Source organism: Semicossyphus pulcher, unplaced genomic scaffold, assembly GCF_022749685.1.
Source record: "Semicossyphus pulcher isolate SPU_LCO1_2020_fin unplaced genomic scaffold, fSemPul1.0.p SCAF_6, whole genome shotgun sequence".
Classification (NCBI taxonomy): Eukaryota; Metazoa; Chordata; class Actinopteri; order Labriformes; family Labridae; genus Semicossyphus; species Semicossyphus pulcher.
In genome coordinates, this window is record NW_027211737.1 from 20401234 (window position 1) to 20416342 (window position 15109).

The 15109-nt window shown below is 42.4% G+C and overlaps 1 protein-coding gene across 1 annotated transcript in view; it reads right to left on the reverse strand.

Annotated features, from left to right (window-relative positions):
- LOC138610926 (drebrin) overlaps nt 1–15109 on the reverse strand; it is a 31499-nt gene that overhangs the window by 2111 nt on the left and 14279 nt on the right. The window contains exons 2-14 of the mRNA XM_069683805.1: nt 11629–11684; nt 11358–11470; nt 9107–9181; nt 4370–4513; nt 4105–4182; nt 3787–3938; nt 3372–3426; nt 2479–2553; nt 2228–2336; nt 1629–2144; nt 754–1191; nt 530–625; nt 278–411 (exon numbers count right to left, since the gene is read on the reverse strand). Coding sequence (XP_069539906.1) covers nt 278–411; nt 530–625; nt 754–1191; nt 1629–2144; nt 2228–2336; nt 2479–2553; nt 3372–3426; nt 3787–3938; nt 4105–4182; nt 4370–4513; nt 9107–9181; nt 11358–11470; nt 11629–11684 — 2041 coding nt within the window. The remainder of the gene's footprint in view (nt 1–277; nt 412–529; nt 626–753; nt 1192–1628; nt 2145–2227; nt 2337–2478; nt 2554–3371; nt 3427–3786; nt 3939–4104; nt 4183–4369; nt 4514–9106; nt 9182–11357; nt 11471–11628; nt 11685–15109) is intronic.

Here is a 15109-nt window from a genome sequence, read left to right on the forward strand (position 1 = left end):
GGAGGTAACGTATTCTTTGATATATATTGAATATACAAATATGCTCTATCCCACAGTCACACTTTAATTCTGTGGGAAACACGTGGGTGGATGCAACTTGACTGGTTGGTGGAGGCATAAACTGTAAAGTGGTCAAAAAGTTACATTGAGAAAAATATGATGAATCGAGGCCCCTTTGACCCACACTATATGTTTTAAATAAGAGCAGACTTCCCTGAACTACCAGGCTTCCTCCGACACATTGAATGAGTACAATGTGCATTTGTAGATACATTACCTCTTTTCCATTTTCTGAGATCTCATGTCCCTCATCCTCAACGACATCATCCTCCTCTGCTGTGCCGTACGTGTCGAAGCACACAGCCAGCTCCGGAGAGCTAAGCTCTGTGTCAGATGGACTCAAAGATCGCTCTGAGGAGGAGCATGAAAAAAATATTCATCACAATCAAACCAACGCAGAGAACGGATCTATTAACGTATGAATAATCCTGCATTGTATAATAATGTGTAAACTGATCTATAGACAAACCTATGCCATTCTGCTGCTGTGTGTCTCCATTTGTGATTCCATTTGTGGGCATGAGGAGGGTCTCGTGTTTGAGTTCTTGACATATTTGGACTGCATCTGAAAAAATGACTTGATTTTAACCTTTTGTGGTTGTGTAACATCATGTTAAATGTCAGTTTATCTTTTATAAAGTTACAGTTCAGTGAAAGTTAACATTACGCAGTGCACAACAAAAGGAGGCCTACCGATGACTGCTGACTCCTCCTCTTTCTCCAAAAGCTCAAAAGGCTCAGGAGCGGCCTGCCTGCCTTCTGATTGGTCAATCTCCTCTCCATCTTCTTTTGCCTCCTCTACCATCTCCACTGGCTCCTCCAGTGGTGCAGGCTCAGCTTCTAGTTTGACTCCCCCTTCCTCTTCTTCCTTGTCCATCTCTTGCTCCCTCTCCTCCTCCTCCTCCTCCTCCTCCTCCTCCTCCTCCTCCTCCTCCTCCTCCTCCTCCTGCTTCTCCTCTTCCTGCTCCTCTGGTTCAGTGCAGACTGGTGCTGTGGTTACAGCACAGGGCTGCGGTTGTGTTTCAGGCCTTTCTTCCTCTTCCTCCTCGTCCTCCTCCACTAGTACAGCCTGTACTTTGTAGCCGATGTCTGAGACCAGCTCAGTGTGCTTGTGAGCGGCTGTTCTGAGGTCTGTTGATTAGAAAATTATATCATCAACACAAAACTGTGCAATAAATACGTTAAAAAGTAGAGCACATAAAGGCTGTGAGCTGTATGTAATTGGTATAAAAACTGAAGTATAAAGAAAGAGAAACCCAGGCTCTCTGTGTGCACATTACACTTAAGCTTGGCTAAGAGTATATGTGGTTACTTTAGGAATATTTAATTGTGCCTGGACTGTCATGTCTGTTTAACAGGCCTCTGATTCATAGTCCCTGCCCGCCACAGTCTACAGTTTTTGGAGTCGTTTTTGGCAGAAGCTTCTAAGTCAATTTAGCCTGTAATAAAAACTTTATGAACCAATATTTAATGTCAAAAAAGTAATGTCTTTGGCAAACAAACACTTTTTTTGCAAAAAATATAATAAGAGATTAATCAGACAGGAACAGTGAGTCTTTCCATCCTACCTGTGTTTGTCTGTGGTCTCTCTGGAAGAGGAGATGTTGGAGCCTGCGGAGCTTCACCAGACTCGAAGCAGAAAGTCGAGCTCTCCGGCTGGGTTGGGGTATTTGGGGGCGAAGCAGTCAGGGCCTCTGAAAGCGACTGCGACGGGTTGTTTAAGGAAGCAAACAGAGTCGGGGAGGCCGGAGGTGCAGAAGGTTGTGTGGGTGATGGAGGTTTGGCTTCAGCCTGAACTTGGTTGTTAGTTTGTGGAACGCTGGGCAGAGCTGAAACAGGAGGGACGGGGCGTAAAGGTGACGTGGGCGGTGACATGGGGGCTCTGGGCCTTGGTGGAGAGGCGACAGAGCGGAAATCAGGGCTCGTGGGGGGAGATGTGGTGCGGAAGAAGGGGGAGGAAGGAGCCCGGGAGAAGGGGGAGACCAGGGGAGAACTGTGGGGGGACGATGTGGCGCTCTCTTCTGCTTTAGCGAAAATGAAGGCTGTGTCTGTCAGGCTGCGCTGGTATCGTCTGAAGGGTTTGCCTAGAGAAGGAGAAAATAGTAAGTACTTTAGAAAGTGTCATCTGAAGGCTGATGCTTGTCTGGACCTTCACAAGTGCACATACCTGAGCGGGAGGATCCAGGGCTGGTGGGACTCTGCGATGACGATGATGACAGCTGCCTGAAGAACTCCCTCGGGTTCATCGAGCGCTGAGACACTAATGCGGCTGCCTCCTACAGGTCAGGCCACGTACCGAGTTAGCAACAGTTTGTGGTGCTATTTTACTCATAACCAGCATTTCAACAACAAATATGTGTCAAGCAACATTGTGTAACGTTAGCTGTATGGGTTTAAAGTAGTGTAAGACATACTTACTGCTGCTTTCTCTATGGACTCACTCCTTTTAAGACGCGCTCTCATAAAGTCCTCATGCTCCCTCTGCTGCTTCTCCTGTCAGCACAGAAACACAGCTGCAATCATATTTACATATTCACACACGCAATGTGTTGCTCTAAGTCAAATGTTTGTGATACGACTAAGTGGATGACACAACTCTTGAGACTTGTGAGTGTACAATTAGTAATGATACAGATCTCTGAAAGATCTCTGAACTCTGAATATGGAAACCACCAAACCAACAGCTTGTTATGTTACTTCCTTTTTCCTCTTTTGTACATCCCTAACACCTGCAAACTCCTGACTACTCACATGTACTCACCTCTCTAAAGTATACACATACTGTAAGTAGTCTGCACTCGTAACCAACCCATTAAAGAGCTTCAAGTAAAGGCCAGAGGTAAATTAGCTGCTGAGGAATGTCTCCTCTAAACCATTCAGCCCGCCTCCATAACAGATTTTTCTCTCACTCTTGTTCATTATAACAACTCATTTAATATCTGAAGAAAAGCATACATTCAGCAGACTATAACTGCCTGTCAGAATGTCAAGAAGTCTGTCATATCTTTGCTATTTTAAGCGCATTACATGCATAGCAACCATTCACAGTGTGACAAGGATTCAGAGACAGGTTAATTTGTTTGGCTTCAGTTGTTAAAGTTCGTATCAGTGTCATCATGTAACTTAAATATCTCATTATAGGCTGAATGATCAGTGGTGGGCACAGAGTCAACTTTCCCACTGTTGACTGTTGTTCAGGCCGGTCTGACCAAACCTCAAAGCCAAACGCCAGAGGAGCAGCTGGTCAATTTGCCAAAGGGATATTTTACATGCAAATACTGTGATAGCTAGAAAAACATGTTTTCACTCACCCATTTGAATTTCTCCTTCTTGCGCAGCTCTTCTTCTTGCTCTGCCTGTTTTCTTCTGCAAGACAGCAAAATGAATACAACATAGATCATTACCTTAAATATATTACATTAACTGTGTACATAAATAAAATATACAAGTGCAATATTGATTAAAAAAATCAATCAACCATTAACTTATTCATTCACTTAGGCTGCTGTAGGCTGGACTGCTTAATTTCAGCATATAACTCTACTGTCTAGCACGACTTCATTTTTATATACACACAACTAGAGACATATAGTTTTTGTAGTGCTGCTGTACGGGATTGCTGCCATTCTCTTATGCAATGACAAGAAAGTGCCTGTCCTAAATGTGCTTCCAAGAGATAAAGAATATGGCCACTAGAGGGCACCATTGACAGAAAATAGTTCCAACCTCTGCTCCTCGATCATCTGTAGCTTCTCGTTCATCTTCCTGTCTCTTTCTTCCGCATCCCTCCGCTCCTTTAAAACTCTTTCCCTTTCAAGCCGACGTCTCTCCTCTGCCGCTCGTCTCCTCTCCTCGTCTTTCCTCTCTTCCTCTTCACGCTGACACAGGAAACAATGGGAACATTTGACATATTATTTCACTTTTGATACAAAACAAGCTCTCTTCAATGGCTTTTCCGAATGTAAATGACAGTTAAAATCTAAGGGTGACTTTATTTTAGCCACTCTAATTTGACCAAGCAAAAAGGAAGCTGCCTTGTCATACCTCTGCACGTGCCCAGAAGGAGTCTCTGTTTATTAGTCTCATCTCCATAGCAGCATTAGTTTTTCTGTAGTTTGTACCCTGTAAGAAAAACAAAGGAATAGTTTATACAGAGCATGACTGAATAAACATAAAACAGTAAATAACTGAAATCATAGTTAGGATACAAGCAGCAAAACTGAGTTTCTACTTTAAGTTGCGTCTCTATGTGTATATGAAAGTCTCTGTCTCCATCTGGTGGGCAGATCAGGTACTGCAGGAGACTCACCACTAGTTCCTCCTTGTCCGCAGTCCTGGAGCTCCTTCTCACCCACTGTGAGGGAGTCTGGGCCTGGGCCTTGCTGAACTCCTCTTTCATCTTCTCCTCTGTCACATCCTCCACCTTCTCTGCACTGATGAACACATGTGCTTCCTGAAACATGGAGGGAAAGGGAATGAGAAGGGAGATGGCATGTAGAGCAAGACAGATGTGAATTTCATCCCCCATTACATGCTGTACTGTAGCCGCACACACAACCACACACAAAGGCCCGAAATCCGTACACAAGTACACACAGTCCCTGTGGTGGTTTTCCTCTTGGTTTGACTTGGAGTTATGCAAACTCGGAGCCAAACAGTTGTGCAACTGCTTCGGTTATATCGAATGTTAGAGAACAAAAAATACTCCCTGGCTTTAGTTCGAGGAAAGGAATGCGTTGGTTTGGATGGCGATACACAGCAGAGGGGGAGATGGGAAGAAATGAACAACAGGGGGTGAGATGGGGAAAGTGAGAAAGAGGGAGTGTGAAAGAATGTGGGTTTACAAAAGGTAGAAAAAAATGAAGGACTCGCTTAATTTGCAACAATTGCTTAATACTTAGAAGTCAAGCTAAAGAGAGATTCAGAGAGAGAAAAAAAAGACTATTCATGGATTTCTTTCACAACCACAGACAAAACATAGTGTCCCACGGCTACCTTTCTATGTATTTCCGTCAATGCAGGGGCTAAGAATGAGCTGCACTCATGCGTGCATTCTGTACATGTAGTTGTATTTTACCAGGACCTCAGAATCATTCCAATAAAGACTCGGCCCTGGCTCGCTGATAGAGCTCCAGGTCTGTCAGCCTCCAACAGGAAACCACAGCTTTATCTGAGTGACAACACTCACACTGACGCTGAACAGAGCATCCAACATGCTCTGTAATACATGTCAGTACAGGGTATAATCCATATCACTCTGGCTGTCACTGCCAACTGCACACAAGCAGGCCAGAGAAGCGGACCACAGCGCTGCTGCCAGGGATGCTGGGAAATCCATGGGACTAACTCTTCAAAAAACTCCTGAACTCTATTATTTTTTTATGCATGTGTTTGCTGTTTACGAGTGACACTGCTGTGATTCGAAGCACTGAGGCTTCCCTCATGTTGTCAGCAATATTTCAGCATTATTAATCAAGTCACATAGGATTTGTTTAGATATCAATTTCTCAATTGAATGTCTTTCCCACCCACTTCTGATCCCAACATTCCCCATACCACACCCTGTCCCTGCCAGAGTTGGGAGCTCTGTCACTTGGAGGAAAGCCGGTCAGTGCCTCCGCTCTGGTTGACTAAAGGTCAGCTCCTACAAGCAGGATTCCCCCAAACCGAAACTTTACATCTAATCCTCAGAAAGCTTTATCATTTTTCTTTTTCTATTTGAATTCACGAACAGTAAGATGCCATATTAAGGGAAGTGTGCTATAATCTCCCCTGTCTATGCACGAGATATTTCTATGGGAAATCTCAGTATGACAAAGTTACAACTGATGGCACAGATTACCTTGGCAATGAAAACTTGTGTATCAGAATATAAACTGTGTGGGAGCAAAGGGAGCACAAGGTGATGTGATCTGCATCACACCGTCGCTGTCTCAGATGCAGTGGGTGTTTGACCCAGTTGATTTTTTATAATTAATGTTAATATTTGCATGTAGAATTTGCTATTTTTTTTCTCTCTTACCTTTATCATTACTGCTTCAAAACTGCATATTTCCCATCAAATGCAGAGAAGACAGCAAGTTGATTCATGAACTGTAAGATGAGATACTTGTTACATTTAAGCAGGTTGGTTCCTATAGTTCTGACATTTTCATGTGTAATGTGTGCACCTTAGTTAGAATCTGACAGAAGGAGAAATCGAGGGCTGTGTTGGTTGACATGAAACTAAAGCCTCTGTTCTGAAGTGTGTGTCAGGGCAAGATGACAGATTTGAATGATCTTAAGCGTTTCGGGGTTTAGAGCCTTGACCCGAACATGTTGCTTTAGTCCTTATTTACAAAAGAGCTACTGTGCTTTGTTGCAATCCAAATCTACTGCTCCACTTTGAGAGACTTTTGGCTCTGTGCCAGTCCAAATTTGGTTATACCTATAATACCTTTTATAAACTAAAGATGCATTTGATTTGGGAAAAGATTCACTACTCCTATTCATTCCCATTTCGACAGCCGTATCTCAAGACAACAATCACACATTCACACAGCCCTTTATTATGTCGCAACTTAATTCTGTCATCATTTCATTGGAAAGGGTGAACAATGGAAACATCTGCAGCCTATTCATATTTTTGTTTTCATAACACAAAGCCACACTGGAGTACAGTGTGCAGCAACCAAACCAAGTGTGCTGCTGCAGACTCGCCTTGACAAAACCCCCTCACTGCCAGCCGGGACATGCAGCAAAGCAGGCCAGAGAGAAAAAAAAGAGAGAGAGAGGCAAATAACAAACAAAGTACCAGGGGAAATAGTAACTGGGGCAAAAAAAGCCAGGATTAAAAGACAACAAGCAAAGTCAGACCAAAGTTATTATCATCTGTCAATTAAGGTAATCTCAGTGGTTTTGTTTCCCGGTCAGCTCAAGGTCACGTAGTCATTCTTACAAGATTTAGGATTGCTTCAGGCTGCAGCATCTTTTATTTCTGTTAAATTCTGATAATAAATGAGGGTTATTTGGTAATATCTGTAATGATAAATGTTGTCTTACCTAACAGAACTTGGGTAAAAAGCCAATGATGTTTTTAAATGCATTTTGAAATGTCCTTTCTTTGACTTTCACTTTTACCTGAGTAAAGAGAGACTCTTAATCCTAAAAGCTCCCATTTATAAATTGTTTCTTCAGAATTATTGCAACAAACATTGAACATAACATTAACATTGAATCATTAACTGAAAGATGGCCACAACTATTGCTAATTTTATTATGAATCTGTTGATATTATCTTTCATTTCTTCAGTCGAATGTAGAAAAATAATCAGTCCAGCATGTACCCCGCCTCTCGCCCAATGACAGGCTCCAGTCACTTGTGACCCTGAACAGGATAAGCGGTATAGATAATGAATGGAAGAATGGAGGACACGACTGCAATGCATGGAGCTTGATATCCCTGAAATATCAGATATTTGTTACGTCTCCACAGACACAAACATGAGCATCAGTTTGTATGAATACTAAATTGGTCACTTCTGGGACCGATCATTTTTGCCAGTTGGCGAAGAAACATGATTACGTGGCCTTAACAGAGTGTGAAAAGGTCACGCCTGCTGGAAAATTTGGGAGACATAACAGCACAGATATGTGCCATGACTATCGTATTTAAGTACGGGTATTTCTGCAAATGCGATCCATCTGCTCGGCTCTGATGATGCAAAGTGATACAATATGTTCTCTTTGGTCAAGGAATAAATCAAAGTTTAAACTGGTGAGTAATTGAAAACCAAACTTTTTCTCATTCTTCCTGCTAAAAGCTAAAAGCTGTTTTTAAGTCCTTTCTGTTTCCTGTTCCCATTCACAGAGAAGAGCGTTAGTAGTCACAGTAGTGACAGCAGGTTCATTTCATTGTTGTGACACTGATCTGGCCTTTTGTGTTTGTGTGTGTGCGGAAAGGTTAGAGGTCACAATTTTCCAACAATTCACCCATGGTGATTCAATTTTCCTCACTCCATGCAAATTCGACCATGTAATCCTTTTGCCGCAGTTTTGAAATCCCACATGAAAATGTACAGAGGCCCAGGGGTACTGGCACACACACACACGCACACACACACACACACACACACACACACACACACACACACACACACACACACACACACACACACACACACACACACACACACACACACACACACACACACACACACACACACACACACACACACACGCACGCACACACAGTTAGACAGAGGGGGGTAAGAGGGCTTTTATACAGTGGCTCATAAAATCCCAGAATCAACATTCACTGTTAAAAAAAAGACAAAAAAAAACAACAAACATTCCTCAGATGCTTCTGCAGTTGAGTGGACGATGCCTTTATATGGAAACTAGTAAACCCAGAGGTCAGCTCCCAGTTAGACTGAAACACTAAATAAACACAGTGTGACGGCCGAAGACGGAGACGAGAATTTGCAGCTAACATCGCAAGTGTCACATTTTCTGCTACAAAATACACACCTGTATCTGAGTTGTCAAAATAAACAAGTTCCCTATTTTGTGTTCCCTCTACTTCCTGTCTCTCCTGTCACCACTTGAGTTAATGACGTTACTTAAAGGTTCCACTACAAACAATGAAGCTTTCAACCCAAAACCAAGCTGCCCCCCCCCCCCCCCCGGTAGTGACAGGGCAGATAGAACAACGCTGCAATAGAACAGGAAGTGGACTGAGGACAGGAAACTCTCAAAACAATACAAAGTAAACTAACGTGTGTAAATATAGAGTTTGTGAGGACAAAGTCGACAGTCCAGGGATAAAGCCCAACAGGACAAACACAACTTTTTCTCTATAGCAGGGAAAACATAGAGGACCAGGTATGTCTACAGTGTGTTCATGTACTCTACTGCTTTAGCACATCGTCAGTGCTATAAATGTCACCACCAGAAACGACATCTTTAATGCAAAGTAAGCTGGGGAAACCGAACAAAACAGGCAAACTACTTCAGCTTCTGTTAGTTGAAAAGGTCATTGATAAGAGCACATTTTGGTGTACTGCACCTTGAAGAAGTGTTTGATGGCCGGGATGTGGCTGGCACACTCTGTCCTCCGGTATTCCTCCACATTTTGGCCGACCTGCGTACAAACACAGGATGTAGGCACTTACATTCATGTCATACCTCTCTCTGAGGGGGTCTAAAAACAGAGGAGGAACAGAGGCTGAGGAACAATAGGATTCAGGAGTCTTATCTTTGTTTCATAAAGTCGACCATTGGATAGATGACTCTATCTATCAATTTAAAGTTAAGTCATTTGGTAGTAAATTTACCATAACACCATCAGTACATTTTATTTGTTAAAAATACATGTATATTTTTCAAACCGTTGCATGCTAATGCTGCGTTCCAGACAACTGGGAACTCGAGAATTTCCCAGTAGAAACTTCCGAATTCACCATCAGTTCACAAGTAAGAACTATGACTTTGAATGGCGTTCCATAGCAGTTTTTCCAGTCAGAGGTCGGAAAAAGGCTGCCTTTCAAACTTCACAGTTCGGAAGTCGGAAATTTCTACTGGGAAGTTCCCAGCATAAGTTGCATAAGAACAAAATGTGGACCAAAAACAAAACCAACATTCTCCTAGTTTCTTTCTTGGACACATTCAGGAGCAAAGCATTTGTGTATACAGCTCTGGAAAAAAGACCACTGCAACCTTGTTCTTCTATTTACAGGTTAAATAAATATGAGCTACACCTGATATTTTGAGGTGTAACTGTTCTTTTGTTCTCATTCTGTCTTTGCTCTTGTTTGTTTTGTTTGTTGTGTCTTGTAAGTCCATGTGGGCTGGGCACATTTTTGTGCATGACACAATGAAATAAACCAAATAACTAACTAACTGATTCTGTTTAAGTGCTCAAAGATTTCAGTTTCGTTCTCTTTGGCAGCACCTATGGCGATAAACTGTAATTGCAGGAGCACACTTCCCAGATATCCAGACAGTGTTGCATGTGTCACGTCCACGGTCAGCTCCGGTTGTAACTCTTGATTTTCCTCGCTTTGGATTTTCACTTATTTTTGAAGTTGTATCTGTAGTCATCGATCTTTTCTTTGTTTGTTCAGCCATAGTAGATTACTGTTTACTCGCAACACTTGCAGAGAAAAGCAGCCGCTTAGCTCGGCCTACCCTCTCTGGCAGACCAACCACTGCTGAGTGATGGAAAACCCGTCGCTAACTGGGCGCCACTTGTGATTTTTTGTGCGAATGCTGCACCAGACACCCAGTCTGTAATACTGCAAATGCAAAGGCTTTCATCAGTGGGCCATAGACTCAATCACCATTGTGTTACCTCATTCGGCATGAAAATCTTTGAGATTATTACTTTTAATGAACTTTTGTTTTATTGTATTCACGATTTCTCCCTACTTCCAAAGAAAATGACGACAAAAAGATTTAAAAAATATATCCTTTTTAAGACCTCGAATAATGCAAACAGTGCAAAATGAGGAGTTCAGAGATCAATATTTGGTGGAATAACCTGTTTTTTAATTACAGCTTTCATGCGTCTGGAAAGACTTTCACAATGCTGTTGGGTGATGTGATGCCACTCAAAAATTAAAGCAGCTCAGCTTCGTTGGATGGCTTGTCATCATGCATCTTCCTCTGGATCACATTCAGGAGGTTTTCAATGGCGTTCAGCTCAGGATTAGACTGACCATGATATGAATACAGAGATGCTGATTTAAGGAGAGTGGTCTCTTAATTTTTTCTGTAGCTGTATATAAATTTCTATGATTTAATCTATCTTTGTCGTTAAAATTTGGATTTTCCACCAATCAGGGGCAGTGACAATCTGCCTGTTTATAAAAACCTCCTTTAAAAAAAAAATCCTTCTTCAGTCATTTAAATGTCCCACTACTTCGTGAAAGATATCAGACATGGCATAATGAGTATTTAAGCGTTTACATGTTTGGTTGCCCTGTGATTCCTGAGCTCACACATTCTCCACATGTCAGATTCCAGATAAGCCAATGTCAAAACAAGACCGTACAATGTGAATAAGCCAAGTAGCTTAAGATTTCTCTAAGTATATAGATATTTCAGTATGTGACCACTTAAGATGTTAAACCCATTACCTTGGGACTGCTAAATGACTTTGCTGCAGCTGAATGAATGCACGTCTGTGCGCGCATGTGCATGTACCTGCTAATGTCGTATATGTGTGTGCAAAGCTACGTGTGTTTGAGTAATTTGCGCTGGTATGTCTTTAATAACGCTCACATGAGCTAAGCCCCATGAGCCTGTCTGCCACTCACCCAGCTGATCAGAGCGGTCCGGGGGCCTCCTGTCTCCATGCTCCCCACTTTGCACAGGCCATATTGAGTCTTGGAGATGTGAAACTTCTCTGCCAGCTCCGACACACCACCCGCTGTTAGAGGGACAGGGACAGGGGGGAAATGTGACGAAACAAAGGAAAACTGAGCCTGATGAAGAGTTTGACAACAGAAATGTTACATTTTCTCACAGCAGGAACATTTCCGTATGTAAATTTGCATTTCTTTCAAACAACACAAAAGTCCGCCTTACCTCCTGAGTCAGCCAGTTTGAGCTTGTTGGTGAGTCCATCATATGTGAATATCGCCCTGTGGACAAACAAAAACACAAAGACATCAGTTTCTGGTTTTTTCATGTTGAATATTCATATAAAATATAAAAAATGTCATAAAAACGCAGGATGAATTATCTGGACTAAACCACTACTTGTTTTATTTTCATGCCCATGTGTAAAGGATCATCCCAAACATTCATGTGGACAGCTGGGTACATCATGTGTTCAGAGACACACAAAGGCACGCACACATGCTTAGCCAGATGTTTAACCGCACATACCATAAAAAGCTTCCCTGCTGAGCAAAGCATCTCTACAATGCACCAAAAAAAAGAGTGGTCTTTAACTGTGACACGCACTTGTTCACTTTTTGCCCCTTCCAACCAATTTGAGTTTCCTAGAGGCCTTTACATGTGTAAAACAGCAAGGCACTCAGCAGCACAATAACCTTCATTCATCGTGTTGGCCTCATAGATGGATGGCTCCTGAATGTGAATTAAACTCAGCCACAGGCTTTTTGACATTTTGCAGGTGAAGACCTGTCCCACCACACCCTTCAGTCAGTCAAACTGCAGGTCACCGTGGCAACTTGACAACTCAGGATTTGTTTCCAAGAGACCACTGAGATACAACTCCACTGCTGAACAAACCAAGTGCAGAGTGTTTGTTTAGAGGTAGCTAGAATTAAGTACGTATTATTTTATATGTCAGCTCTGGAGGAGAAACTCACAGACATAAATGTGTTTTATAATCCACCAAAAGAAACAAACTAGTATACAAATAGGATTCTTACTTAATTTTTCATGCTCCCTAAAAGTTGACATGAATCAAGAGGACCCTGATTTAAGAGGCTCTCCAAAACAAGTGGACACAGCGACTAAAACCAGATAAAACACTAAAAAAAAGCAGTTTCACGTTAAAAATCAGTGTTTCTCCAACGCTTTTCTTTCTCAGTCAAAGGCAAGGGCAATTGGGAGTGCAGCTGCTGCTAGCTTGTTTGTTAGCCTACGTTCTCGGCTTGTTTTAGGGTGACAATTCCCTCAGTTTTCATCACTCACAAGGCATTTCCAAAAACACACAGACGAGGTAATCTAAACTGGTAAAAAAAACTCTGAAATAAAGCAGTTTCAAGTTAAAATTCAGTCTCTTCCCTCTTTAAAGGAGCTAGCAAGGCCGCAACCCGTGCAGCTGCTAACTTTAGCTCGCTAGCTGGCTAAAATCCTTCATCCAGTTGAATTATTAAGCAAAAAAAGGGGTGGCATGTCTTGAAACAAAGAAAGAAAAGTAGTCAGCTGGAAATGTTTTGGTGACAGATGGCATGCGTGGTTAACCATGAGACCCATGTAGGCTGATATAGGAAAAAAGGAAAGAAATAGTCATTTAGGCATTTTAGCGAACAGCTAAATCTTATTTGATTGACAAAATTTTGGTGCATCCTTATAATGTGCTACTCATCTTCCTAGCTGTTATATATTCCACTAGTCCAAAATGATGCCCACATGCTATTGGACAAGACATGCTTCGAACATAATCCTGATTCATGTGTGTGTTTGAAGCGCAACTGGGGGTAAATATGTGTGTGAGTGTGAGTGAGTTTACGAGGCTGCCTGCAGAGAGAAGAATAGTCGTGCGTGCGTGCGTCTGTGTCTGACTGTGTGTCTCCTGGGGGGGGGGGGGGGGGTCAATAACATCTGGAGCTGGGTAGCGAGAGCGTAAGGCCATGAGTAGCTAATACAATGGGCCAAAGGTGAACGGCCTGTGAGTGTGTTTGGCGTTGTGTGTCAGAGGGAGAGATTGAAAGAAAGAATGAGACACAGAGACAGAAAGAAAAAGAGAAAGTAACAGCTTAAAACTTTTTGGCCTAAAATGTATTTTAAAAAAAGCTGTTTATACAGGCTGACAAGGCGTCAGCTAACTCAGTTTGAATCTCTCAATCACAGTTTTTTCTCCCTGATATAACAAGTCTCTGTTTGTCCAAAGAACAACAAAAGTCAATCAGTGTGTGCTGAGGACACAATAACCATATTGTACGCCCTATTGAGCAATCTGCGTGCAGGCCCTGCATGAGTGAGGAGGCAGGCTGATGCTCCTCTCTCTTATTTTCTGCTCGTAAAACTCACAAGTGCTTTCTTTATATCTGTAATTTCATAATGCAAAACCAAAGATTTAATCAGATATAATGCAATTAGTGGTAAAGTCCTTAAGGGCTCTCCGGCATTACGTGAGCTTTGTGCCGTCTGCATCATTCACATATCTCTGCACGGATTAGTCTACGAACAATAACCGCAAAAACAACACACTCCACTCCCCAATTAGCCTTACCAGCATGCAGAGCTTTAGACACCAATCCACATTTAGTGATCCCTGGTCCTCATGAAATTCCTAAAGGTCACCATTCACGAGCAGTCAAGGTCAAAGGTCAGTGTGCCTCTGAAGGAGTCTTAATTGCATGTGCAAATTCTCCGCCTACAGGGAACAGGCTCGCACATGAGGGAACTCTGTGATGTGGGAGACTCTTTGTTCCTCTGCAGAACTTATTCCAAGATGGAGTTGGCAAAATCTTTTCCCCTGGCTTTTTACTCCTCAGGACGTAACCTCTGTGTTGGATTCAAACAAGGCCAGGGGGGTGACAGTTGAATGATTTTACACAAGCAACCAAAATATGAGATTGTCAAATCTCTAAATCTGCTTGCGTTGTTGAAATTTGAAATGAAACGGGCTATTTCAAGAATCCTGGTTGGTCACATAACATCACCTCTTGATTAGCTTCGTTACTGTCATGCAGTTGTAAAAGCAGCAGTATTAGTAGTAGAGAAACTAACACAGCAGATAGACCCCCGTTCCTTCACACACGCAGGTTTCTTAGAGCCAAACTAGCTGATGAGAAAAACAGACTCTCTTATGTCTGTACGCGAGCCCACTTCCAAACTCAGCCAGCTATGACCTCAGCTCTGAGAGAGGGAGGGACGGAGGGTGGAGAAGAGAACAGAAGAGAGGAGAAGAAAACAGAAGAGGAGAGGCATTATAAATGAAGGGAAAGAGGCCATCATTAAGGGGAGTGAGGAGCATGAAAAGGGGAGAGGGTGGGGCGGAGAGAAGAAGAAACAATGATGGCATCATCTGAAACAAGAGCAACTTCTTTTTAAGTAATTAACAATGAGAAATTAAACCACAGTCTGCCACTCAATGCTGCAATAAAACAAATATGCAGCCATTCGTCAAGACAAAACACACACACACACACACACTGTTGTGTCTTAATCCAGTAACAATAGGGATGGTTTGTGTTGGACTGCTACAGTAATACCTCCAAACATGCTCGACTCTTACTTTACAAGATGAACATAACAGAAGCAGATGCGCTCTGCTTGAGAAGGCCTTGTTTCCGCTACACTATGAACTATTTGAACACAATGTACACACTTTTAATGTATTGTAATGTCTGCAAAGATTTCCACC